The sequence below is a fragment of the Trichechus manatus genome, unplaced genomic scaffold, assembly GCF_000243295.1.
Source record: "Trichechus manatus latirostris isolate Lorelei unplaced genomic scaffold, TriManLat1.0 scaffold00270, whole genome shotgun sequence".
Taxonomy (NCBI): domain Eukaryota; kingdom Metazoa; phylum Chordata; class Mammalia; order Sirenia; family Trichechidae; genus Trichechus; species Trichechus manatus.
This window is the reverse complement of record NW_004444206.1, coordinates 572,925-597,727: the sequence shown is the minus strand read 5'-3', so window position 1 is coordinate 597,727 and position 24,803 is coordinate 572,925. Positions and strand designations below refer to the sequence as shown.

The window sequence follows — 24,803 nt, the reverse complement described above, 5'->3', positions numbered from 1 at the left end:
ACAAGATAAACATACAAAAATCAGTTGGATTCCTTTTCACCAACAAAGAGAACCTTGAAGAGGAAATTATCAAATCAATACCATTTACAATAGCCCCCAAGAAGATAAAATACTTAGGAATAAATCTAACCAGAGACGTAAAAGATCTATACAATGAAAATCACAAGACTACTGCAAAAAACTAAAAGAGACTTGCATAAGTGGAAAAATATATCTTGCTCATGGATAGGTAGACTCAAAATAGTGAAAATGTCCGTTCTACCCAAAGCAATCTACAGACATAATGCAATCCCGATCCACATTCCACCAGCAGTTTTTCATGAGATGGAGAAACAAATCACCATCTTCATATGGAAAGGGAAAAGTCCCCAAATAAATAAAGCATTACTCAAGAAGAAGAACAAAGTGTGAGGCCTTATGCTACCTGATTTTAGGACCTATTATACCACCACAGTAGTTAAAACAGCCTGGTCCTGGTACAACAACAGATACATAGACCAATGGAACAGAGTTGAGAATCCAGATATAAGCTCATCCACCTATGAGCAGCTAATATTTGACAAAGGCCCAAAGTGCATTAATTGAGGAAAAGACATTCTCTTTAACAAATGGTGTTGGCATAACTGGATATCCATCTGTAAAAAACTGAAACAAGACCATACTTCACACCATGTACAAAAACTAACTCAAAATGAATCAAAGACATAAATACAAAATCGAAAACGATAAAGATCATGGCAGAAAAAATAGGCATAATACTAGGAGCCCTAATACATGGCATAAACACAATATGAACCATAAGTAAAAATGCACAAACACCACAAGAGAGACTAGATAAATCAGAGCTCCTAAAAATCAAACACTTATTTTCATCAAAAGACTTCACCAAAAGACTCAAAAGACAACCTACAGTCTGAGGAAAAATTTTTGGCTATGACAAATCCAATCAGTGTCTAATATCTAAAATCTACAAGATACAGCAAAACCTCAACAACAAAAAGACAAATAACCCAATTAAAAAAATGGGCAAAGTATATGAACAGGCACTTCAGCAAAGAAGATATTCAGGTGGCTAACAGACACATGAAGAAATGCAGATCAAAACTACAATGAGATATCATCTCACACCAACAAGGCTAGCATTAATCCAAAAAACACAACATAATAAATGCTGGAGAGGTGTGGAGAGACTGGAACACTTATACACTGTTGGTGGGAATGTAAAATGGTACAACCACTTTGGAAATTGATTTAGTACTTCCTTAAAAAAGCTAGAAATAGAAGTACCATATGATCCAGCTATCCTGCTCCTTGGAATATATCCCAGAGAAATAAGAGCCGTCACACAAATAGATACATGCACACCCATGTTCATTGCAACACTGTTCACAATAGCTAAAAGATGGAAACAACCTAGGTGCCATCAACAGACTAATGGATAGACAAATTATGGTATATCCGCACAATGGAATATTAAGCAATGATAAAGAACAACGATGAAGCTGTGAAACATTGTATAACTTGGTGGAAGCTGGAGGTCATTATGCTGAGTGAATTTAGTCAGTCACAGAAGGACAAATACTGTATAAGACCACTAGTATAAGAACTCAAGAAAAGGTTTAAACACAGAACAAAACATTCTTTGATGGTTACGGGGGTGGGGAGAGAGGGTGAGGGTTATTCACTAACTAGATAGTAGGTAAGAATCATCTTAGGCTAAGGGAAGGACAGCACATACCACATGGGAAGTCAGCACAACTGGACTAAACCAAAGCTAAGAAGTTTCCTGAATACAATCAAAAACTTTGAGAGACAGAGTAGCAGGGGTAAGGGTCTGGGGACCATGCTTTCAGTGGACATCTATGTCAATTGGCATAACAAAGCTTATTAAGAACATGTTCTGCATCCTACTTTGTTGAGTGGCATCTGGGGTCTTAAAAGCTTGCTAGCGGCCATCTAAGATGCATCAATCGGTCCCAACCACCTGGAGTAAAGGAGAATGAAGAACACCAAAGACACAAAGAAACTATTAGCCCTAGAGACAGAAAGGGCCACAGAAACCAGAGACTTCATCAAGCTGAGACCAGAAGAACTAGATGGTGCCCAGTTACCACCAATGACCACCTTGATAGGGAACACAACAAAGAGTCCCTGATGGAGCAGCAGAAAGATGGGGTACATAACTCAAATTCTAGTAAGAAGATCAGACTTAATGGTATGACTGAGACTGGAGGTACCCCGAAAAGCATGGCTCCTGGACTCTCTCTCAGCCCTCAACTAAAACAATTTCCGAGGCCAACTCTTCAGACAGGGATTGGACTGGACTGTGGAACATAAAGTGATACTCGTGAAGAGTATGCCTCTTAGTCAAGTGGATACAAGAGACCAAAGGGGCAGCCTCTGTCCAGAGGTGAGATGGGAAGACAGAGAGGGTTAGGAGCTGGTTGAATGGACATGGGGAATCGGGTGGAAAGGAGGAGTGTGCTGTCGCAGAATAGGGTGTGCAGTCAGGGTCACATAACAATGTATGTACAAAATTTTGTATGGGAGACTAACTTGAAATGTAAACTTAATTTAACTACAGTAATAAAAAAAAAAAAAAAAGAAGGTCTCGAAAGTTTTACTCCATTCACATCATTGAGGTCTACTCTACTTTGAGGGTGCAGCTCTTCCCCAGTCACATTTTTAGTGCCTTCCAACCTTTCTCTCCAGCACTATATCAGAGAATGTTCCACTAGTATTTATTGGCCAATTTTTTTTAATTTCTTTTTTTTAATGAAGTTTTACAAAACAAACTAGTTTCTTATTAAACAGTTAGTACACATATTGTTTTATGAAATTAGTTAACAACCCCACGACATGTCCACCCTGTCCCTTCTCGACCTTGGGTTCCCTATTTCCAGTTTTCCTGTCCCCTCCTGCCTTCTAGTCCTTGTCCCTGGGCTGCTGTGCCCCTTTAGTCTCATTTTGTTTTATGGTCCTGTCTAATCTTTGGCTGAAGGGTTGACGTTGGGAGTAACTTCATTACTGAGCTTAAAGGGTGTCCAGGGGCGATACTCTTCGGGTGTCTCCAGTCTCTGTCAGGCCAGTAAGTCTGGTCTTTTTTTGTGAGTTAGAATTTTCTTCTACATTTTCCTCTAGCTCTGTCCAGGACCCTCTATTGTGATCTCTGTCAGAGCAGTCAGTGGTGGTATCCAGGCACCATCCAGTTGTACTGGACTCAGTCTGATCGAGGCCATGGTGGTTGTGGTTCATTAGTCCTTTGAACTAATCTTTCCCTTGTATCTTTTCTTCATTCTCCTTTGTTCCCGAAGGGGTGAGACCAGTGGAGTATCTTAGATGGCCACTCACAGGCTTTTATGACTTCAGATGCTACTCACCAAGGTAGAATGTAGAACATTTTCTTTATAAACAATGTTATGCCAATTGAGCTAGATGTTCCCCGAGACCATGGTCCCCACAGCCCTCAGCTCAGCAATTCAGTCCCTCAGGAAGTTTGGATGTGTCCAGGCAGCTTCCATGACCTTTCCTTGTACAGGTTGTGCTGGCTTCTCCAGTACTGTGTACTGTCTTACCCTTCACCAAAGTTACTATTTATTTATTGTCTATTTAGAGTTTTCCCACTCCACCCCCCCCCCATAACCATAAAAGATTGTTTCTTTTTTGTGTGTAAACTTTTTCATAAGTTTTTACAGTAGTGGTCTCATATAATATTTGTCCTTTTGTGATTGACTTATTTCACTCAGGATAATGCCCTCCAGATTCATCCATGTTATGAGATGCTTCACAGATTCATCATTGTGTTCTTTATCATTGCATAATACTACATTGTGTGTATGTACCATAGTTTGTTTAACCATTCATCTGTTGATGGGCATCTAGGTTGTTTCCTTTTTGGCTGTTGTGAACAGTGCTGCAATGAATATGGGTTTGCATATGTCTATTCGCGTGATGGCTCTTATTTCTCTAGGATATATTCCTAGGAGTGGGATTGCTGGATCATATGGTATTTCTATTTGTAGCTTTCTAAGGAAGCACCGCATCATTTTCCAAAATGGTTGTTTCATTTTGCATTCCCACCAGCAGTTCATAAAATTTCTGATCTCCCCACAGCCTCACCAACATTTGTTATTTACAGTTGTTTTTTTTTTTTTAATTCATGTTACTGGCCAATTTTTTCAGAAGTAGGCTGCCAGGTCTTTCTTCCTAGTCTATCTTAGTCTGGAAGCTCTCCTGAAACCTGTCCACCATGGGTGATCCTGTTGGTATTTGTAATACCGGCAACATAACTTTCAGCATCACAGCAATATGCACACCTCCACAGTATGATACACTGACAGATGAGCGGTGAGGACACATCATTAGGAGGAATCAATCGCTAGAGGAAACACCATGTTCGGTGAAAGAGAGGGCCAACGAGGGTGAGGGAAACCCTTGGTGAGATGAATTGGCACAATAGCTGCAATGATGGACTCGCACATGCTGGCAATTGTGAGTACGATGCAGGACTGGGCAATGTTTCCTTCTGTTGCGCATAAGGTTGTCATGAATTGGAGTCAACTGGAAGGCAGCTAACAACAACAATAATCTGTACAATGACGCTGTGAGGGAGCATCAGTGCTCCTGTCTCACAAATGAAGCTGAGAGAGTCTGAATAACCTGTCAAAGCTAACTAAGGACAAGACGTGTCATGAACTGAGTTGTGTCCCCAAAAGTATCTGTCAACTTGGCTGACAGATTCCCAGTGTTGTATGATTGTGTAATCTGATGTGATTTCCTTATGTGTTGTAAACTCTATCACCATGATGAGGTTATATGTGATCTCCTTATGTGTTGGAAATTCTATCACTGTGATGAGGTTATACTGATGAGGTTTACAAGATTAGATAGTGTCTTAATCCTATCTCTTTTGAGATATAAAAGAGAGAAGCGAGCAGAGACACAGGGGAACCGCACACCACCAAGAAAGCAGTGTCGGGAGCAGAGCACATCCTTTGGACCTGAGGTTCCTGTGCTGAGATGCTCCCAGACCAAGGGAAGACTGATGCATCACAAGGACCTTCCTCCGGAGCCGAAAGAGAGAGAAAGCCTTCTCCTGGAGCTGATGCCCTGAATTTGGACTTGTAGCCTACTGGACTGTGAGAGAATAAACTTCTCTTTGTTAAAACCATTCACTTGTGATATTTCTGTTAGAGCAGCACTAGATGACTCAGACAACACTTAACCAAACTGAACCCAGGACTAGAAGTCCAGTGAAGTCCAGTGAAGAAAATGTTAGAGGAGCTAGTATGATTTTATTTTACTTTCTGTGAGACATTTTCACCATCAATATCTCTTTGTTTATGACGTTGTATCAAGAAACAACAACAACAAAAAAAGTAAATTGACCTTAAAATACTAAAATTGTGTATTCGTGTAGCATCCTCACTGCGGAGTTCTGGGGGAAAGCTAAGCTGATTCTTACATTGACTCTTCCCAAGGACAGCTTCCAACATCAGGGACAATGTTAGTCAAGTAAGTATACCACTTTTCATGAAAAGTTGTTCTTCCAGTACTGTTTAAACTTTAGGAAAGAGAACAGAGTTCACTTTAGAAGTTGACCTAGAAGCCAGAGGTGGCTGTGTGAAGTTGGGATGGAGGGAAGAGCCTATTGCTTCCCATATGTCAGAACTTGCAGGAACTCTGGAAGTGATATGAGTAAAACCAGCCACTCTGGGGAGAGTAAGGGAGGTGGTGGTAGACAGTAACGGGTATGTCTGTAGGATCAGAATTAGTATTTATTGAGCAGCAAAATCATCAGTGGCACTATGATATTCGAGATGGAGACAAAGTCTGAATATGTGGAACTACAAGCTTCTTAAAATTTGTCTAATTCATATCCTAAATTAGGATAATGAGCTCTTGAAGATTTAAGTGACTCCTATTCAAGTTGGTGCCATGGCTAGAGCCAGAGCATTATGGTTCTCTTTAGGGACTCTTTAGTGCCAGCACTGATATTTCCTGGCTTTGTGAGATGTCACTTAAGCCTTTTTGTGCCTTTATTTATGCATCTATCAAATGAAGATAAACTAGCATCTTCTTCATACCAAATACCACTGAGTCAATTCTGACTCATAGGCACCCTATAGGACAAAGTAGAACTGCCCCGCAGGGTTTCCAAGGCTGTAATCTTTATGGAAGCAGACTGTCACATCTTTCTCCCATGGAGCGGCTGGTGGGTTTGAACTGCTGATCTCTCAGTTAGCAGCCAAGCGGTTAACCACTGTGCCACCATGCTGTTGTTGTTTTTAGGTGCCGTCGAGTCGGTTCCAACTCATAGCAACCCTGTGTACAACAAGAGGAAACACTGCCTGGTCCCATGGCATCCTCACAATCGTTGTTATAATTGAGCCCACTGTTGGAGCCACTGTGTCCATGCATCTCGTTGAGGGTCTTCCTCTTTTTCGCTGACCCCCTCTGACAATAGCAATGGCACAGTGACTGGCTCAGTGAATGTTAGCTAGTATTATTATTGTTGCCATCATCACCATCATCATTGCCATCACACAGACTCTAACTCAAGGATGGTTACTAGCTATTAATTTATAAGTCCTATTAGTCAGGCCAATCCCCAAGCCCAGCTGTGTCCCCTTTCCTTTTCCTCCCTTGTAAAATGAGAGGACTGGATTAGATGTTCTCCAAGATCCCTCCAAGTTCTAAAATTTATATATTCTTTTTTAGCAGAGATTTAATATCTAAAGAAGTCCCTGGGAGGTGCAAACGGTTAACATTCTTGGCTCCTAACCAAAAGGTTTGTGATTTAAGTCCACCCAGAGGCTCCTTGGAAGAAAGATCTGACTGACGATTTACTTCAGAAAACTCAGCCATTAAAAACTCTACAGAGCACAGTTCTACTCTGATACCCATGGGGTCACCATGAGTCAGAATCAATTCAACAGTAGCTAGTTTGGTTTTTGGTTTTTAATATCTAAACTTTCTTCAACTGAAATACTCTAGGATCTTAACTGCTGAACTAATAAATAGAATTTAGCGGTGTCTTTTTCCCAAAGGGGAAAAAAAGAAAACATAATAAAGACTCTTCTCAAATTGAAAAACTCTCTCATATCTTAAACACACTGAATCCTAAAAACCAGGTTAGCATATATAGTTCAACACACCGAACATAAAATACACATTACAGACATTCTATGAGTTTCCACCCCTCTAAGTCAGTGGCTCTCGAAGGGTGGTCTTTAGACCAGCAGCAGCAGTATCACCTGAAAGCCTGTTAGAAATACAAATTCTGGGGCCCCAGACCAGACCTGCTGCATGAAACCCTGGGGGTGGCTGCAGCAATCTCCATTTTCACCAGTCCTTCCAGGGATTCTGATGACATTAAGATTGTGAAGAATGGAAAAGCATGTTTTGCTTCTGATAAAGGCTTACTGTAGTGGCTGAAACTGAACTTGAACCCGGCCTTAAAAGACATCTGAGAGAAAGGTCTGTTGGAAATAATTAGAAGTCAAATAACCAATCAACTGTCTGGAAAGCGGGCTGTCACCCTCAGTATTTTCTAGAGAAAAAGGCACTAAGAAGGTTAAAGAAAAGTTAAATAAAGTTGCCAGAGAATCTCAGTGAAAGATTCCAGCAAAGGGTGGTCCTGTAAGAATGTATAATGTTTCACCTTCCTGCTTAGCGCAAAGAACCACCGATCTCTGTTATAGGAGACAATATTAACGCTTCTCATTTTTTGATACTAAAAATAAAAATGCAACACTAGGAACTCAATACCCTGGTTATGAAGATCCCCGTTAACAATGATCATGAGGATGGCACAGGACTGGGCAGTGTTTTGCTGTGTTGTACACAGGGTGGCTATGAGTTGGAACTGACTCGATGCCACCTAACAATAACATTAAATACATAAGAAATACACTTAACAATCAACGTCCATCTACTTATCTGGCAAAACCAAGATCTTTCATTAGGTGATGAATTGCGAATATCATTTATACACTAAAAATCGCAAACATTTAAAGAATATATAAAGGCAAGAAGAGTAAATCATTGTCAGAGAGATAGGAAGAAAGGGGATTTGCCCCAGTGTCCTCACTACCTGCAATATACCAATCCCTACCTCCTAGATATCAGTCTCAATATGTCACAAACTGGTTCCATCATCCTTTGATCATAGTATCTATTCAGTTACTACCCACTGCCATCGAGTCAATTCCAACTCATAGCGACCCTACAGGACAGAGTAGAGCTAACCCAGAGGGTTTCCAATAAGCGGCTGGTGGATTCAAACTGCTGACCTTTTTGGTTAGCAGCCGAGCTCTTAATCACTGCGTCACCAGGGCGATTCAGTTAATGGAGTTAAATTCACCAAAGTATAAACTTTTAAACATTCTTTCTCTTTCTTTCTCCTTCTGCCCTTCTCCTTCCTCATGCCCAAAATCCAGTAACAATTTGTATTTATCACATCTAGTCAAATTTTTTTTTTCACTGTGGTAAATATATATTTAACAAGACATTTGCCATTTCAACAATTTTCACATGTACCGTTCAGTGACATTGATTATCCTCATCATGCTGTTCAACATCACCCTTATCTATTCCCAGTTTATACTATCACCCTGAACACGCACTCAGTGTCTCCTAACTTCATAATTATTTGAGGGTTTATTTCTCTTTCATCTTTTTAGCTTTTCCTGTCACAATACTACCCCTGTCTCTTTTCACAAGTAGACCTGAACACTCTAGGGAGCTGGAACAACATCTCCCTCCCGAGCACCCAGCACAAGGCCTGGCAGAGTAAACATCCTAAAATTGTTCCCTCATGAACGTTCTCACAAAGTATAAAAATTAATCTGGAATCTCATAGCCCCCATACTATGAGAATGCCATCAAACATTGAATCTCTTCCCAGAGATAGAAATAAATTTGCAACAAAACTGTAAAAAAAAAAAAAAGTGTATTTCCTAATCTACATCTGTCACATTTTAAGATCTTAGTAACTGTTCTAATAATCAGCTTTGCACAACTTTATATTGTGTATCCTCTTTCTTGAATTATTTTAAGACAATTATGTTAATTTTACATATTTTACACTTGGATATTATTGTTTTCAGGTTTTAGCACTTGGCTCCAATGACTTCAACAACAAAATTAATGACTGAATAAGCTTCAGAGGCTTTGGAGAATGCTGGTGAGAGTGGAAATTAGGTGAATTATAAAAATATCCTAAACGGCTTTCAAAGGTCACAAGGGCCATCTAAGGCATTACACTTTATGAAAGAAAAAAATCCTGGCAAGAACATATTCCGTACCTACAAACGATGATTTATGGAAACTGTCAGTCCAAATGATGTTCAGCACGCTCAGGAGGTGGAAAGCCTGAGAAAATCACAGATGAACAGCCAGGCTCTATGGGGGGCTGACTGCATGCCTAAGCCCTGTGGACATCTTTTGTGTGCTACACTATCTACCTTTCAGGTTGCTCCAGCTTCGCTTTGATCATACCAGATGCCAGGAACTCTGAGGTAGATTGGAATACTTCTTTCAAAATTATACAGAGTTCAAACAAAAAGACACAGTTTTTATTTATTATCAGTACTTTCACTAAAGAGGAATTCTAGAATGTACAAATAGAAAAGGAATTCTTGGCCAGCTGAGTGATACAAGAGAAATCTTCCAGAAACACATGGTCTGGGATATGTCAGATGCCTGGCAGATTGCAAACGTTTACTGTGTTTTATTAATAATCAGGGTCCAGATCAAGTGCCTCCAAGGTGCCAGGACCTACTTGTGAGACTGGAGCTTAGCTTAGAATTTGAGCGTCTTCCAACAAACACTCTCATAATAGCAATATCTTCTCCAGACACCAAATTACTCCAGTCAGCACAAATGTCACTGACCTGATTAAAGAGACACCAAAATTTATGGCCAATGTTTCTAGAACATAGAACTAAGATGGTTCTTTAGTAATAAACATGAAAAATACATTTAATGGCAACTTTTTTCTACAGATCTGACCATCTGTTTTATGGCTGCTTATGGCTGACAAAAAATAAGAAGGGATACAATATAATATTGCTATTGCAACATGCAAATAAACAAAATGAAAAAAATTTCAAGATCACAAGTTGCCTAAGGTAGTAGCACCTAAAGTCACACAGACAAAAACAGACTCCTATTCATTCCTATCTAACTGCCTGCATTTCCTCTGTGGTGAAAAAACTGGGATATATTAAAAATTATGTCATTTGATATTACCATTAACTGTCCATCACAATCAAGGTTTGTATAAGTTTGAAAGGATGAAAAACACAGATTTTCCTATCAGTAAAGTTTACAGATCTAGAAGATAACCCACAAACCACTAGATAGGAAACAAACGTCAAATACATCAGCAAAGCAACCAGCAGAGAGGTGTTGACACCGTGGCAGTGGTGTTTTATCAACGTTTTGGTTCAGGGAAGGGGAAGAAGATGAGTGGCAGTGAGACATAAGTACGGACCATAGAACACAGACTTCTGAGAAGACAGGGTGAGTATTCCAGACAGCACTAGCCACAAAGTTCCTTCCCTAACATTGACAAGGGTTCTGATAAAAGCACTCCAGTAAAGCAGAACGATAATAGTAGCTACCGCATAGCTTGCTTTAAAAAATTGTAACTCCTAACACTCTATCATTTGCAGAGATAGAAATTTTCACATTATCAAATAGGGCAGAAATTTCTAGAGCTGTAATAACAGACATTTTATAAAATGTTCCTCTAAAAGATAGATTTTGAGCCACTGCAGTACTTGCAATATCTTTGCAATTAGTTGATGAGCCTTGATACAGGGAAGTGGAGAGTTCAGTGTGGAAGAGGAAAAAGAAACAAATGGACATCTCAGGGACAGGCAGGACAAGGAAAGGCTCTAGACAGACAAACACAGACTCCTTATGTTTCTGTCTTCTATGTCTCCACTTCTGTAGCACTAGAGACGAGGAAATAACAGAAACAAACACACTGTATTTACCGGTGTGTGTCATTTTAGTTGGTTTTCTACGACACCATTAAAATGTAGCTAGAGTTTTGCCATTAGTAAATACCATATAAAGTCTACTGTCAGAGTTCAGCTACACTTACTCCTCACTTATCCACTGTAACATTATCTGACATTTTGTATTTACGTCAATATTAAAATATCTCCTATCTATTTTGCACAGTAACAACGTGTGGCAGTAATGAATGCCCAAGTGCGAGGCAAGACTAACGCTGGCTGCAGTGGTGTCACTAGGGTTGGTGTCACCCAGTGCAGTAACTCATGGTGTCACCCCCCCCGCCCCCATGGACCTCCTCTGGTACCAATCCCAGACGGCACTGGAGAAGAAGCCCTTGGGCTCCCGGGACTCACCTCACCTCCTGGTGGCAGCTCCCCACGGCTCGTGGTGGCTTCTGGCTCTGGGAGTGCATAGCGTCAGAGTCAGCCAGGGGGGCTCGAAGCCCTTCTGGGAATGGGGCAGCCATGTAGGAACAGCCCCCAGCCCCTGGCTTGGTGCTCCCATACAGTGCCTCCCCAGCCAACCCACCAGGCCACACCAAGCTGTGGTCTGGCACCAGCCCTGGAGCTACAACTAGTTCCTGACCCAGCGCCCAGGAGAGCTGAGGGAGGAGATGGAGGGAGTAGAAGGAAGGAGGGAGAGGGAGAGTTGGCAGGGGAGGAGTGGGAGTGAGGGGAAATAATGGGGGGAAAGGGAGCAAAAAGGAGATGCGGACCTGCCACCGCGGGGCGCATGACCTGTCATCTCCCAGGTGTGCAGAAGAGCGCGAGGGGCCGCCCTGCATCTCCACTTCCCAGTCATCTTCCATTTTCACATTAACATCGATTCTTGCATAATGACCTGGTCCTTGGAACCTAACCATGTCAATAAGTGAGGGGCGGGTATATTTTCTAGTAAACTTTTATGTTTGTTTCTTTAGGTCTCAATGTAAAAGAATCTCGCTGAGTGTTAAAGAGCACAGTTCAAATCATGAGGAACAAGCAAGCAGTTAAACAGGAAACTGTCAAAACTATTCACAGTCTGAAGCCGCAGAAGGTTAGAAAATGAAAAACAAGACGAAAAACACACGAACACCTACACGTTAAACCCCAAATGACATAATATGTTGAGCATTATCTAAAAATATTTTCAATCTATGCTAAGACAACATAGGTTAATTTGTTTTGCTTTAACAGTACTTTTCTGTTAAAATATTTCTGATTTCAATGCTTATACATATATTTGTAAATTTAGGGGTATTTCAACATCTTCTGCAAATAAATTAAAAACAATATTATTATTCTTATTGTTTCTTACATGTACCTGTTTTTCTCCACTGGGCTTTTTGTGGTTCAGTAACAGCTCTACAGCTCCGACAACTTCTTTTCTGATAGCGTGTAATAGAGCATCTCCAACGTAAACATTGAAGCTTAGGAGCAGTTCAATGAGCTCCAAGTTCTCATTTTCAATTGCAATGAGGAGAGCAGTTCTTCCAAGAGGGTCAATGCAATTAATATTGATTTTAAAATAAATTTCAGCTTCCTCTAGGGATTTCTTGACACTTGCATAATCTCCCTTCTCCACAGCATTCAGATAGGCTTTTTCTGCAGGTGAGAGTTCAGATTCAGCTCGGACTATCCTTAGAGGGATGCGATCTCGGTAGGGGGCATTCACATTTCTTTTGTAATAGAACTGAGCCATGTTTCATGTCATGCTATTTCTTTGTCTCTGAAAATGCAAACAACAAAAACCATGAGTATTAGGAGCAGTATGATTTTTAATTTTTATGCATCACGTTTTCTTTCCACATTCACAATGATGCCAATGACAACAATACTAACATTATTACTAATTCAGGTTTTCTTTTTTTTCCTTAAACAAATGAAATAGACTAAATAATTATTCCATTATCTGGAAACACAAGTTGTTGTTAGCTGCCAACTCATGGGGACCCCATGCACCACTGTGATTCATAGAGTTTTCACGGGCTGATTTTCAGAAGCAGATCACCAGCCCTTTCTTCCTAGTCCATTTTAGTCTGGGAAGTCCACCGAAACCTGTTCAGCATCATAGCAGCATGCAAGCCTCCACTGAAAGACAGGTGGTGGCTGCACATAAGGTGCACTGACCAAGGATCAAACCTGGGTCACCGACATGAAAGGCGAGAATTCTACCACTGAACCACCATTGCCTCCTGGAAACACAAGTTACGACTTCCTAATCTAAGATGAATAAAAAGAGGTTAATACTTGGCCAGACATTTAAAAGTCACTATAAAAATAACATGTGTTAGAGGATGCATCTGCAGATTTTTTAGAGGTTATTTACAAATAGTTTTTGGAAGAACGTCTTGAAAATCAGAGACTATTTTCTTTGAGGTCCCAAAACTGGACCATGATATTCAAACGATATTCAAACATACATACTATAAGTTTTGCTAATCATGAAGATTGCTGTGAAAATTATGGACTATCACTATCTTGTCAAAATATTTGACATTTGTCATATATTCTATTCTTAATGTTAGTATCAAAATTAATGTGAATTAATAATATGATATTCAATAAAATACTATACTGAGTGCAATAAACATAATTTTATTTTTCCATTTGTAAATGAATTCATTGAGGGGGAAAGAATGCATTCTAATGATATTAATCATTAAAATGACTCTAAGCAATTCAATTTCCAAAGGAAGACAGTGGAAAAAATTACAGAGTTTAATAACATAATTGTATTTTATTAATTCTATTACCTTTACATCATGAAACAATAAATCACAAGTCTGGAATGTATTCATTATAAAATTTATTTTTATTTGGAAGTTACTGTAAATATAGAGTTGAAGATGAAATTACTTCAAATAAATAAAGATCATCTTAAGATAAATTTATAAGAACAAAGTGGCTAGGGGCTATATTGATTTAGTATCATCTTAGAGATACAAATTTACAGAAAAATATGTACGAGACTTTGAATATGATTCCTTTATTGTTGTTAGTTCTTGATTTATACTTATGATCTGAACTATTTTATTCTTCTAAGTTATTGAAATTCAACTCGTATGCTTATTCTACATATGTTTACTATATTAAATTAAAATGAATGGGGCATTCTGGGTACCTAAAGATACATATTCATCTTAATTAATTTTTTAGACTTGATCATTATAGGAGTAAATGAATCTGATTTGAAGAATGCTTTCCCTGTAGATTACACATGCTCTGCATTAACAAATGTCATTATATTGAATATATTTTTAGTTTGGAGAATTATGCATTGTTTGTTACCTAAATTTAATCATAATTTCAACTGTCAAGTAGTTAAATTGCACTTTGACATCCAGATTATTTACCATAAAAATGGGAATCCCATAATTCAGAATATTTTTTCAAGTGTTCCACATTTTATTAGATGTCTTAAATGTATAATGACCAATTATACAGCATAATATAAATTTATCATCACCACTGTAGTCTGGGGATGTTGTGACTTCTTTAAATGGAAATAGAAATTTTTTGAGGAAAATGAAAAGTAATATTTGGGTTCTAAATTGACTGAGTTTAGATGTGCAAAATACTTGCTTGAAGTCTGAATATAATTTTGGTATTTTGGAGGTGCTTTAACTCATTCTAGAATATCTGGAGTAGCATTCACAGTATCTGGTAACAAGAACTTAACATTCCTCCGGGGTAATTAAAACGTCTGTAACACAAGACATTATGATGCTACACATCTCATTTTAATGACCTGATTCTGAGTGACTCACTCTATGTATTAATGACAAACTTAAAATATTTGCCTTAGAAAGTAAGCTGTCACCACCCCCTCCACACCTTTGTCCCCAACCCAAAGTCAGCACCCATAAGAGTGTGCGGGATCAATGCCAGAGACCTTCACGCTGTAATTTCCTCAGAGCTACAAACAAAACAGTTCATAATTATAACTAGCATTTAGATTCTATTTTAGCAGTACACATACTTCTATATCTGTTTTTTCATTTTGTCCTTACCTATGACTCTGGGAGAAATACATGAATTTATCTTTTTTACAGTTGAATGTAATACTACCAATACTGTCTTTGCTTAAGACTGTTCGACTGTAGCAGACCCAAAATACACCTTAAAATGAACACATGCACACACTTGCACTCACACACATCCTAGCAGTATTGCATGTGACTTCTCACCTTCTCAATCAAGATTAGAAATCAGCCCAGAGAATGCAACAACTGTATTTTTAAATTTATTTCACTTGTTTCACTGTATTAATGATACTGGAAACCCTGGTGGTGCAGTGATTAAGAGTTTGGCTGCTAACCAAAAGATCAGCAGTTCAAATCCACAAGCCGTTCCTCGGAAACCCTATGGGGCACTTCTGCTTTGTCTTATAGGGTCGCTATGAGTCAGAGTTGACTCGACGGCAGTGGGTTTGGGTTTTTTTTTTTTATCATAAAGAATTAGACAGTGAACTGCATTTGGCTTCCTGTTTTCAAAGCTCATTCGCTGGTAACAGTGCAGACGAGCTGACCCCACAGCCGATACTGGAGGGCCTGGAGGAGGGGCAGTTAATAAGAAATTAGACTTACTAAAATCTATCCCTAGCCCAGAAAAATGCCACCAATATAAACCACATAAGTAGATTTTAAAAAGTGATACTACACTGAAAGAAGAAAGCATTGTGTTTATGAAATGGAACGGGCCAGAGACGTTACTTTCTCTATCCATGAAGTGTGGAAAATGCACCCACCCGGGAATGGGCCACAGAGCCAGGGCTCAGAGAGGGATCTCAGTAACTCTAATCTCCTGTCTAATCTCTTAGATTTAAGAAAATATGAAAACTCACATTAGGATAGCTAGACAGAATTAGAATATATTTAACCTTCAAATACATAAAATAAATACATTTTAAATACTTAAGAGGAACTATTAAAACACATGTACAGAACAACTCTGATGGCTAAAACCTTAAGGAAGATTATATAATTCTTCAGTACACAGACTTGTCCTTTTGATTCTGTGAGCTGCAGGGGTACTAACAGAAAGACAAAAATCAAGTTTAGCGTTTTACACTGTGCTGTTCGACTTCACTAGCGAGTGAGGAGCTGATAAGGCTGAAGGAGTCTCCAGCTGACACACTTATCAGCGCCTGCAGACCTGCTGTGTATGGAAAGCCTGCAAAAGAACAGCGGACTCGGTCTAGCAAGTATCTTGACCTAAACTGTGGCAATAAAAACCTGTTCCTGGTGCTGCTTTTACAGAATGAAATTTCTGGAGGTACAGAAGATTTTTTTCCCCATGAGATTATAGAATTTAATGGATCATTACATTTCAATGTCCCCTTTATAACAAATAAACCAGGAGTGAAATGATTGCTTCATCAAGTTATGTTTCAGGGGCTCAGAAAAGAGACGGAGCGTAATGGGGGAAAAAAAACCCCACAAATCCTGAGATACGTCTTTTTAATTAACCTAAAATTTATTTTCCCTGAATGTCTTGGGGATTTAAATAGAAAAGGTGGTGGGAGCTACAACCTGAAACTGATCCTAACAAATTAAAAATTGGTCACTAAATATAAAAATCATAATTATCTAGCAATATAAAGATATACAGGAAAACAAAATGTTCTGGATATTTATATAACTGTGAATGCCTAGTCCCTAAAGGATAAGCTTACTTGTGCAGTGAAAAGAACCGTGAACTTGAATTCCAAAGAACATGAAAGAAAGAAAACATACAGAAATCTCCACTCCTGAGTATACGTGCCTTCAAGCTAAAGTGACTCTTCCCCAATCATTTTTTTATGTATTTATTTTTTTTGTTTGTTTTTTTATTCCCCTAGTTCACTGTCGAAAGATACATGTCTACCAGTGTGATCTCATAACACAATGAGAAATAAGAACTAAAACATGTTGTTGGAGCCCTGGGGGCGTAGTAGTTAAGAGCTCAGCTGCTAACCAAAAGGTTGGCAGTTCGAATCCACCAGGCGCTCCTTGGAAACCCTCTGGGACAGTTCTACCCTGTCCTACAGGGTTGCTATGAGTCAGAATAGACTTGAAGGCAACTTTTTTATTGTTGTTGTTAGAATACTATTAACCAGTTGCTGTTGAGTCAGCTCTGACTCTTGGCAACCCATGTGTGTCGGAGTAGAACTCTGCTCCATGGGGTTTTCAATGGCTTATTTTTCAGAAGTAGATCACCAAGCCTTTCTTCCAAGGTGCTTCTGGGTGAACTCAAACCTCCAACCTTTTGGTTAGCAACCAATCATGTTAACCGTTTGCACCACCCATGGACTTCAGAATACTATTACACATGCTGTAGTTGCATTTGTACTTTTTCTGGAATCTAATACCAAATAACATTTTTCCAGATTATCTATTCACATTCAGTACAATTCAGACTTTTCTTCTTGTTATAATTATAGTATTTTGTTGTTGTTAGTTGCTATTGAGTCGATTCTGACTCACGGTGACCCCATGTGTGCAGAGCAGAGCTGCTCCATTGGGTTTTCAAGGCTGTGACCTTTCAGAAGCAGATCACCAGGCCTGTCTTCCAAGCACCTCTGGGTGAGTTCAAACTGTCAACTTTTCAGTTAGTAGTTGGGTGATTTATTGTTTGCACCACCCAGGTGCAAACTACAGTACACTATCTCAAGAATCCTTGGTATAATACGTACGCCACAAAAAAGCATAGTGCTCTGATTTTTGCTACCACCCTAAATACCAGACTATTTCTAATTTCCTCTGGCAGAACTATATGCTCGTTTTCAGTAGTTACAAGTCTTACACATATAGACTGAAATGTTTTGTGACATAGTTCAACCAAAAATTAACTGCCAAATTTTTTCTCTTGTGTTTTGATGTTGTGAAACCACAATGTACTACTTGATTCCTTTAAAAGGTTCTAGAGACACTTCTATAAATTCTAAGAAGATGAGGTTACATCACTCAATGAAAGAAAAAAAAAAAAAGAAAAACATTTTGCTAACTAAAATATTATGTCATCCTAGAATTTTAAAGAAGAAAGTCATGGTTATGTTTCTTTTCAAAATGAAGGCCCTTAAAATTTAACAAATACCAAACTTAAAACTAAACACTGAACACCTATATGCTTCCTCCTCTCCCAATGCACATACTGAGAAGAATGGCATAAGCAGGGCAAACATATTTATTTAGTGTTTATCTCGTGGGGTTTAAAAACATATGTTTTAGAAAATACAGATAGTATGTGAAGTTTGAATTTCTACACGGAGAGTCAGAAGATGTGCATCCATATACTTCTTCTTTTCCCCCCAAATTCAAAGGAAAAGATCTCTCCCCTCCAGCTGCTAATCCTACTGCTTCTGCTTTCATCCATTCCCCTTTCTCTAAAATTTTACATCAGTTTTCTCCTTCTTTTGTTCTCTAAACATCTTTCTGAAAACTGACTCCTTCCCTTCAAACTACAAATGTAACTTATTCCCATATAATTATCTTTAAATTCTAAATATTCCTGCCAATTCTTTCTATCTCTGATTTGCTTTATTATATAAACTTAAAGCTCATCTCCCACTTACTCCCTCTAACATAGTGTTTGGAAGAAATGCCTGATGATCTGCTTGAAAAAATCAGCCATTGAAAACCCTGTGGATCACAATGGTCCGATCCACAACCGATCACGGGGGTGGTGCAGGTCCAGGCAGCGCTTCGTTCCATTGTGCGTGGGGTTGCCATGAGTTGGGGCCAACTCTATGGCAGTTAACAACAACTATTACTACTACTACACGGTGTTTATCCCCATCATCAAATGAAATTGTTTTCTTTTAAGATTAATCATGTCCTGCTAGTTGCCAGATAGATTTTGGTACTTTTCAGGCCTTATAATACTCAACTTTTCCATCAAACCCTCTGAAATGAGACTTGTCCTTCCTTAGATTCTGTGACACTCTTCACTAATGTTTTACCTCCAACCTCTCCATTGTCTCTTTCTAAATAATCCACCTGCATTCCTTTTCTTCTGTCCATAGTTGAAATTTTGATGTTACCAGGGTTCTTCTCTTGGCTTTCTTCTTTTCTTTATCTGTCAGTCTTATTAGTTATTCTTATCCACCACTCACTATTTTAAATGTTCCAAGAAACTCACACATGTTTTAAAACACGCTATGAAATACATGGTGCTAGACTAGACCTTTCTTAAGTTCGAGACTTGCGCTGTCCCATATAGTAGTCCTTAGTAACATGCAGTGATTTAAATGCAAATTAATTAAAATTAAATAATACTAAGAATCAGTTTCTGTATCAAACAGGTCACATTTCAACTGCTCAATAGCATTCCCTCTCTGTAATGTTGACTTACTTTATGCCTCATCGTCTTTGACATAGGCTATAGCAATATCACTCTAAATAATCATGCTCCTATTATACTTGGATTCTTCCTATGTATCTGTCAAAATGCTACCAACTTAATTTTTCTCAAATGCAAATATAATTGCATTACTCTCCCACTTACAATTTTTCAATGACTGATAACTATTAACAGAAAAAATACTAACTTATGGAATAATGATGCCTCTAGGATCTGAATTCTGAATTCTTTCTTAGACATATCTCCCAAGACTACCCTTGGCAAACCTTTACACTAGAAAAATACCAAATTACTTGTCTACTACAGTTCTAAGTCTTTTCTCATACTATTCTTTACAACTGGAAGGCACTTCCTCCCCTTAAGCCTGTGGCAACTTCTGCCAAGTTTCAAAACCATATCTCAAGTATCATAGCCTCTGAGAATTTTTCTTCTCTCGCTCTCTAGGCAGGGTCATATGGCCCTTTTTATGTGTCTTCATAAACCTGGCAGATGCATCTCTTAGGTTTAGAACATCCCTTACTTGTCCGTATATAGAAGATTGTGACTTGTACAGTTAAGCATGCACAGTCCAAAGCAAACAGTAAGTGCCCCTGATTGGATAATAAATCAATGATTTGATGATTATACTTATACAGTTATTCAACTGCCCTTTTAGATAAAGGAACAAAATAAATAGGGTCAAATTCCTTTAATTGTTTGCCTAAAACTGGTTTGTACTTCTTGGCCCATTGAATGCCAAACTGAATAATTGAATATCCATGCAATAGCTTTTAAGCTATGAAATAGCCTGTGCAAAATGCTTTTATTTCATACTTATTTTCTGCTCTGCACAATTTTATCCCAAGCTTTTGTCACCCATACAAGAAATTACAACTATATGTATAAATCAACACATGCATAGTTGACGTCTCTGGACAATGCTTCTCACCCCTACTACCTTAAATCATGAAGAAGGCATAAGGATTTAGTCACTTGGTTGGTATTTCCAAAGGAATATGAGTGCACAAAGAAACACAAGACATCCTAGGAAAAAAACTGAGTTATCTTTTAATAGAATAAGTAGAGTCAATGTGCCAGACAACAGGAGCCTAAAACAGGCATATTAATCTTTCCACAATTATAGTAGAGGACAGGAGAAATACTCAGGAATAAGAATTCATTAAAAAGTAATTGGAGATACTGGCTGAACAACAGTAGAGTGAATCAGTGCTCAGGTCAGGAAATTCTCCCAGTTTGGGAAATATAAAAGCTAAAATAAATGGAGAATAAAAATGTAAGGCCAACATCTATAAAATGGCAATTGCAGAAGTGAAAATAAAATAACAGAGTGTAGGAAATGTTTTTAGCACTGATGACCAAGACTTCTTCATAATTACAAAAATATGTAAGATCTCAGATTGAAAAGATTCATAGTGACATATAAGAACAACTCCTTCGTAGAAAAAAAAAACAGGGGGAAAAAAGCATAACCCCTACGAAAACTGCAACCACACGGATCATTGAAAAAAATCATTGCCATCAAGTTGATTCCAACTCATGACAGAGTAGAACTATACTTCATAGAGTTTTATTGGATGTAATCTTTACAGAAGCAGAACACCAGGGTTTTCTTCATGGTGTCACTGGGTGGGTTTGAACCATTAACCTTAAGGTTAGTAGTTGAGTGCAAACCATTTGCACCACACATGCATCATTAGGAATAGCTATGTCAACATGGCTTAGTTGTTTGTTCTAGAAAAATTTTTTCCCAGAAAAGATAAGATTGTAAACTAACTGTCATGGATTGAATTGCATACCCCCAAAATATGTGTCAACTTGGTTAGGCCACGATTCCCAGTATTGTGTGGTTGTCCTCCATTTTGTGATTGATATAATTTTCCTATGTTTTGTAAATCCTAATCTCTGCCTGTGGTTAATGAGGCAAGATTAGATTATGCTAAAGAGGATTAGGGTGGGATGTAACACCCTTACTCAGGTCACATCCCTGATCAAATGTAAAGGGAGTTTCCCTGGGGTGTGGCCTGCATCATCTTTTATCTTATAAGAGATAAAAGGAAAGGGAAGTGAGCAGAGAGTTGTAGACCTCACACCACCAAGAAAGCAGCACCAGAAGCAGAGCATATCCTTTGGACCTGGGATCCCTGTGCCTGAGAAGCTCCTCGACCAGGGGAAGACTGATGACAAGGACCTTCCTCCAGAGCTGACAGAGAAAGAAAGCCTTCCCCTGGAGATCACACTCTGAATTTGGACTTCTAGCTTACTAGACCATAACAGAATAAACTTCTCTTTGTTAAAGGCATCCACTTGTGGTATTTCTGTTATAGCAGCATTAGATAACCAAGACAGAATTTGGTACCAGGAGTGGGGTGCTGCCCTAACAAATACTTAAAATGTGGAAGCAGTTTTGAAACTGTGTATAGATAGAGGCTGGAAGAGTTTTAAACTGCCTAAGAGTAAAAGCCTAGATTGCCTTGAAGAGACTATTGGTGGAATTATGGACATCAAAGACAATTCTGGTGAAGACTCAGAAGAAAGTGAGAAGACTTGTTACTCTGGAGACGGCACAGATGGTGAGAAACAGTGTCAGAGAAATGGTAGCATCGAGTATCAGAAGCATCAGAGGACTGGAAGCAGCAGAGGACCAGCAGCAGCAGAACCAGGAGACCAGCAACAGACAGCACTGGAGCCGACCCACAGAGGGAGAGAGCTAGTGCCTTTGTGCAGGAGGCTTCCCGGTGAAGTGGAGTGCCTTCGCACTTACTGGTGGAGCTAGGCTTGCTGACCCACTGAGCAACAGAGCTGAGTGACCTTGTAGTAGAAAAAAAGCAGTGGAACTACCTGACGTGGAATTCAAAGGACTAATATTTAGGACTCTACAAAAGATTAGGAAAGAAGTCAAGGAAAGAGCAGACAAAACCAAGGAAAAAACAGACAAAATCATGAAAAACAAAGACAAAAGCAACAAAAACAAAGCCAAAATCAAGGGAAACACAAAGGAATAGAAGAATTCATGAAAATAATAAAAGAACAAAACATCAAAATAATTAGAAATCATATGAAAAGAGCAACTAGAAGTTCAAAAGATAAGCAAAATTTCAGAAATAGGCAACTCAACGGAAGGTTTTAGGGGCAAATTTGAAGCAATGGAAGACAAAATCAGTGAGATTGAAGACAAACAGATGTACATCACTTTGAGGAAAAATCGGAGGAAAAAAATGAAGAAAATCTTTCTCTGATTTTCCGCAAACATAACATCTATAATAACAAAAGAAAATCCACAAACAAAAAGACTTCAGCACAGACAAGTAAGAGAAACAAAGGAAATGTCAGCACTACAAAAAAAGCACAACAATATGATAGCAATAAACTCATATCTATTGATAATCATACTGAATGTAAATGGCTTAAATGCATCCAGAAGAAGACAGAGAGTAGCAGAATGGATAAAAAGCATGACCTATCAACATGCTATCTACAAGAGACACATCTTAGACAAAAAGACATAAATATATTTTAAAAAATCAAGGGATGGAAAAAAATATATCAAGCAAACAGTAACAAAAAAGGACAGGCATGGCAATACTAATCATGGATAAAACAGAATTTAAGGCAAATCAACCATAAAAGACAAGGAAAGACATTATATTAATGATTAAAGGGAAAATCCACCAAGAAGACATCACTTTAATAAATATCTACATACCCAATGACAGGGCTCCAAAATACATAAAACAAACTCTAACAGCACTGAAAAGAGAAATACACGTGTAATTCCACAATAATAGTGGGAAACTTCAACACACCACTCTCAGTAGAAGAAAGAACATCTAGAAAGAAATTCAACAAAGACACAGAAGATGTAAGGGCCAAAATCAACAACTGGACCTCAAAGACATATATAAAACACTCCGCTCAATAGCAGCAAAGTATATATTCTTTCTCAATGCACATGGAACATTCTCCAGAATAGACCACATTTTAGGCCACAAAGCAATGCTCAATAAAATTCAAAAAGTAGAAATCAGTAACAAGAAGATCAAGCAGAAAAGAATCAAATACATGGAAATGCAAAAAACATCTTGCTTAAAAACAACTGGGTAATAGAAGAAACAAAAACACAAAATCTATAATAATGAAAGAAAATCCACAAACAAAAGGAATTCAGCAGGAAGAGGGAATCAAAAAATTCCTAGAATCAAAGGTGAATGAAAATACATCATACCAAAACCTTCAGAACACAGCAAATGCAATGCTCAGAGACCAATGTATAGCAATAAACACACACATCAAAAAAGAAGAAAAGGCCAAAAACAAAATGTTAGCCCTAAAACTCGAATAGAGAGAACTTAAAAAAAGGTTCACAGGCACCAGAACACGAATAATAAAGAATACAGTAGAAATAAATGAAATCGAGAACAGAAAAACAACAGAATCACCAAGACCAACTCTTTGTTCTTTGAAAAGATCAACAAAATTGACAGTCAACTGGCCAAACTGACAAAAGAAAAGCAGGAGAGGAAGCAAATAAAACAAATAAGAAATTAGATGGGGGACATTACAACAGACCCAACTGAAATAAACAGAATCATGATAGAATATTTTGAAAAACTGTACTCCAACAAATTTGAGAACCTAGAGGAAATGGACAAATTTCTAGAAACCCACCACCTACCTAAAATAACACAAATTATGATAGACAGACAATCTGAACAGACCCATGACAAGAGAATATACTGAAGAGGTAATGAAAAAAAAAACACCTTCCCCACCAAAAAAAAAAAAATCCTGGCTCAGATGGCTTCACTGGAGACTTCCACCAAACATTCATAGAAGAGCTCACACCAGTACTACTCAAACTATTTTGGAGCACAGAAAAGGAAGGAATACTCACAAATTCATTCTATGAAGCCAGCATAACCATGATACCAAAGACAGGCAAAGACAGCACAAAAAAAGGAAATTAGAGACCAATATCTTACGTGAATACAGAGACAAAACTTCCCAACAGAATTCTAGCCAATAGAATTCAGTATTGTTATCAAAAAATACTAATAATAATACATCATAACCAAGTGGGATTCATACCAGGAATGCAAGAATGGTGCAACACTAAAAAATCAATCAATGTAATCCACCACCTTAAATAGAACAAAAGTGAAGAATTACATGATCATCTCAATCAACGCAGAAAAGGTATTTGATAAAGTCCAACATCCATTCCTGATAAAAACTCTCAATAAAATAGGAATAGAAGGGAAGTTCCTCAACATAATAAAGGGCATCACAGTGGTTAAGTGTTCAGCTGCTAACCAAAAGGTCGGCAGTCCATATCCACCAGCTGCTCGTTAGAAACCCTGTGGGGCAGTTCTACCCTGAATAGGGTCGCTATGAGTCATAATCGACTTGACGGCAATGGGTTTGGTGTTTTGGTTATACAAAACCAACAGGCAA

At 38.4% G+C, this 24,803-nt stretch overlaps 1 protein-coding gene across 10 annotated transcripts in view; it reads right to left on the bottom strand.

Annotated features, from left to right (window-relative positions):
• Positions 1-24,803, bottom strand: part of TRPC4 (transient receptor potential cation channel subfamily C member 4) — a 331,985-nt gene that overhangs the window by 241,782 nt on the left and 65,400 nt on the right. For 8 of the 10 annotated variants that reach the window (XM_004389953.2, XM_004389954.2, XM_004389955.2 and 5 more), the window contains one exon: positions 12,334-12,738. In XM_004389953.2, the coding sequence (XP_004390010.1) occupies positions 12,334-12,711 (378 nt within the window). In that variant the 5' untranslated portion in view covers positions 12,712-12,738. Of the gene's footprint in view, positions 1-12,333; positions 12,753-24,803 lie in introns of those variants that run through there. The other 2 variants (XM_012559568.1, XM_012559569.2) reach the window with 2 other exon arrangements.